Below are 1635 nucleotides of genomic sequence, written 5' to 3' on the forward strand. Positions count from 1 at the left end.
TAGATCGGTGGGAATCGTGCCTAGAGTCCCCTTCTCCAACTCCTCATTGCTTCCACTCTGTCTCGGTGACAAGTCCGCAGCATAGTCCCGGACGTCCCAAGTAGTCGTATCTGTCCAAAACTTAGTGAAGATCGGCCGGCTAGAAGTGAGACATACATGAAGATTTGAATGCTTCTTCAAGCATGTTAATTACCCTTTCAACAGATGCTTGGGCCTCCGGCTCCAACCATGGTGGTGGAGCAGGACGAGGAACGCTTGGGCTATGTAAAGACCGCAACCGGCCTCTGAAGTATCAAGCTAGATCCCTTGTATATTGAAAGAAATCGGGGGCAGTCATGAACAAAAAAAAGGATTTTTGACACTTTTAACTGGCAAAACATGAGGCTCGGGCATGGATTTATTTATTACGTAGAACAGGGACGTCTGTCAACATGTCAGGGTCATAACTGCCATTAGGATAGGATCGTGGTCTTTCCTGTCTGGTTGCACCCGGCCTTTCAGATCAGTTCTGCTCATCCGGGCTTTCAAACAAGACTCGACATGAATTTTTTTTTTAAGTAAAAAGATACAGGTGGTAATGGTATGACGTATTAAGAGACCCGTGTTACGCCACATGCCCTTTCATAATAGGTGAAATGGGGGTTTGGATAGAGTAAAAAGGACGTACGGTAAGGTAACCCTCTCGCCGTCGTCATTGATGATGGTCAAGAGTATCGTCCCCTAATCACCATGTTAGTGGGAAAAAGGAAGTACAAAGGGGATTGCTCACGTCTGGCAACCTGCCGGTGGAGTCTACGGTTGCAAACATGAGGCCACCGCTACACATATTATACCAGACTCGGGTTCCTTTCTGACAAATCATCAGCTGGTTACGACCAATGGAGATGTACAGAACCTACGGGGTAGGGGTTGGGTGGAGGGATACCCAACAGACTCCAGATTGTCATGGGGGTGAAGTTATTCATGTCGCAGATGAGGGGGGTGAAGATGGGTCCTTGAAATGCGAGAGGGTTTTTAAAGGGGGAAACACGGATGTTTTCAGGTTAAATTACAACCCTCAATGCAACCCTATATCAGAAGCATAAATGATGGCGGCACAGGCCTCGAGGCCAAATTGCAAAAAAGAGTTGAAAGAGTCATAAACATAAGCATGGCCGGGGATTGAACCCGGAAGCTGGGGATTGAACCCGGAAGCCAACTACCATTAGACCATGCTGGCTTCCAAAGATTGTTGGTAAATCTGGGATAAGGGGTGAATTCTTGATTTCGTACTCCAATTGGTCTCATGTCCAGGCCCAGCTTGAACTGTAGTTTAAATGCCAAACAAGTCAGTGCTGAGTTTATAGGACTGGGTTCAATCGCACCCAAACAAGTATTCGACATGGTCGTCAGCTAAGTTACATTTTTTTGCCGGACTTGGCCAGGCACCGGGTTGTCTTATACACCGGGTTCACCCCCCGAACAAGTCACTGCGCAGAATTTGTCCTTTTAACTGCTGCTATTAGAGTGACATGGTTGGCAGGTAAAAGATACTGACCGACATTGTCTTCAACATTGGCTTGGCCTAGTAGTTAAGCTGGGAGGTGTACGTAGTATATGTATGTATGCCCTGGGTTCAAATCCCGAACAAGTCAT

General features: G+C 46.9%; 1 protein-coding gene across 1 annotated transcript in view; it reads right to left on the reverse strand.

Annotated features, from left to right (window-relative positions):
* Positions 1-965, reverse strand: part of LACBIDRAFT_323739 (uncharacterized protein) — a gene marked incomplete at both ends in the record, with an annotated part of 5853 nt that extends 4888 nt beyond the window's left edge. Inside the window, 4 exons of the mRNA XM_001877138.1 lie at positions 194-260; positions 668-720; positions 770-850; positions 900-965. Of these exons, the coding sequence (XP_001877173.1) occupies positions 194-260; positions 668-720; positions 770-850; positions 900-965 (267 nt within the window). The remainder of the gene's footprint in view (positions 1-193; positions 261-667; positions 721-769; positions 851-899) is intronic.
* Positions 966-1635: the final 670 nt, after the last annotated feature.

This window comes from Laccaria bicolor, genomic scaffold, assembly GCF_000143565.1.
Source record: "Laccaria bicolor S238N-H82 LACBIscaffold_4 genomic scaffold, whole genome shotgun sequence".
NCBI classification, from domain to species: domain Eukaryota; kingdom Fungi; phylum Basidiomycota; class Agaricomycetes; order Agaricales; family Hydnangiaceae; genus Laccaria; species Laccaria bicolor.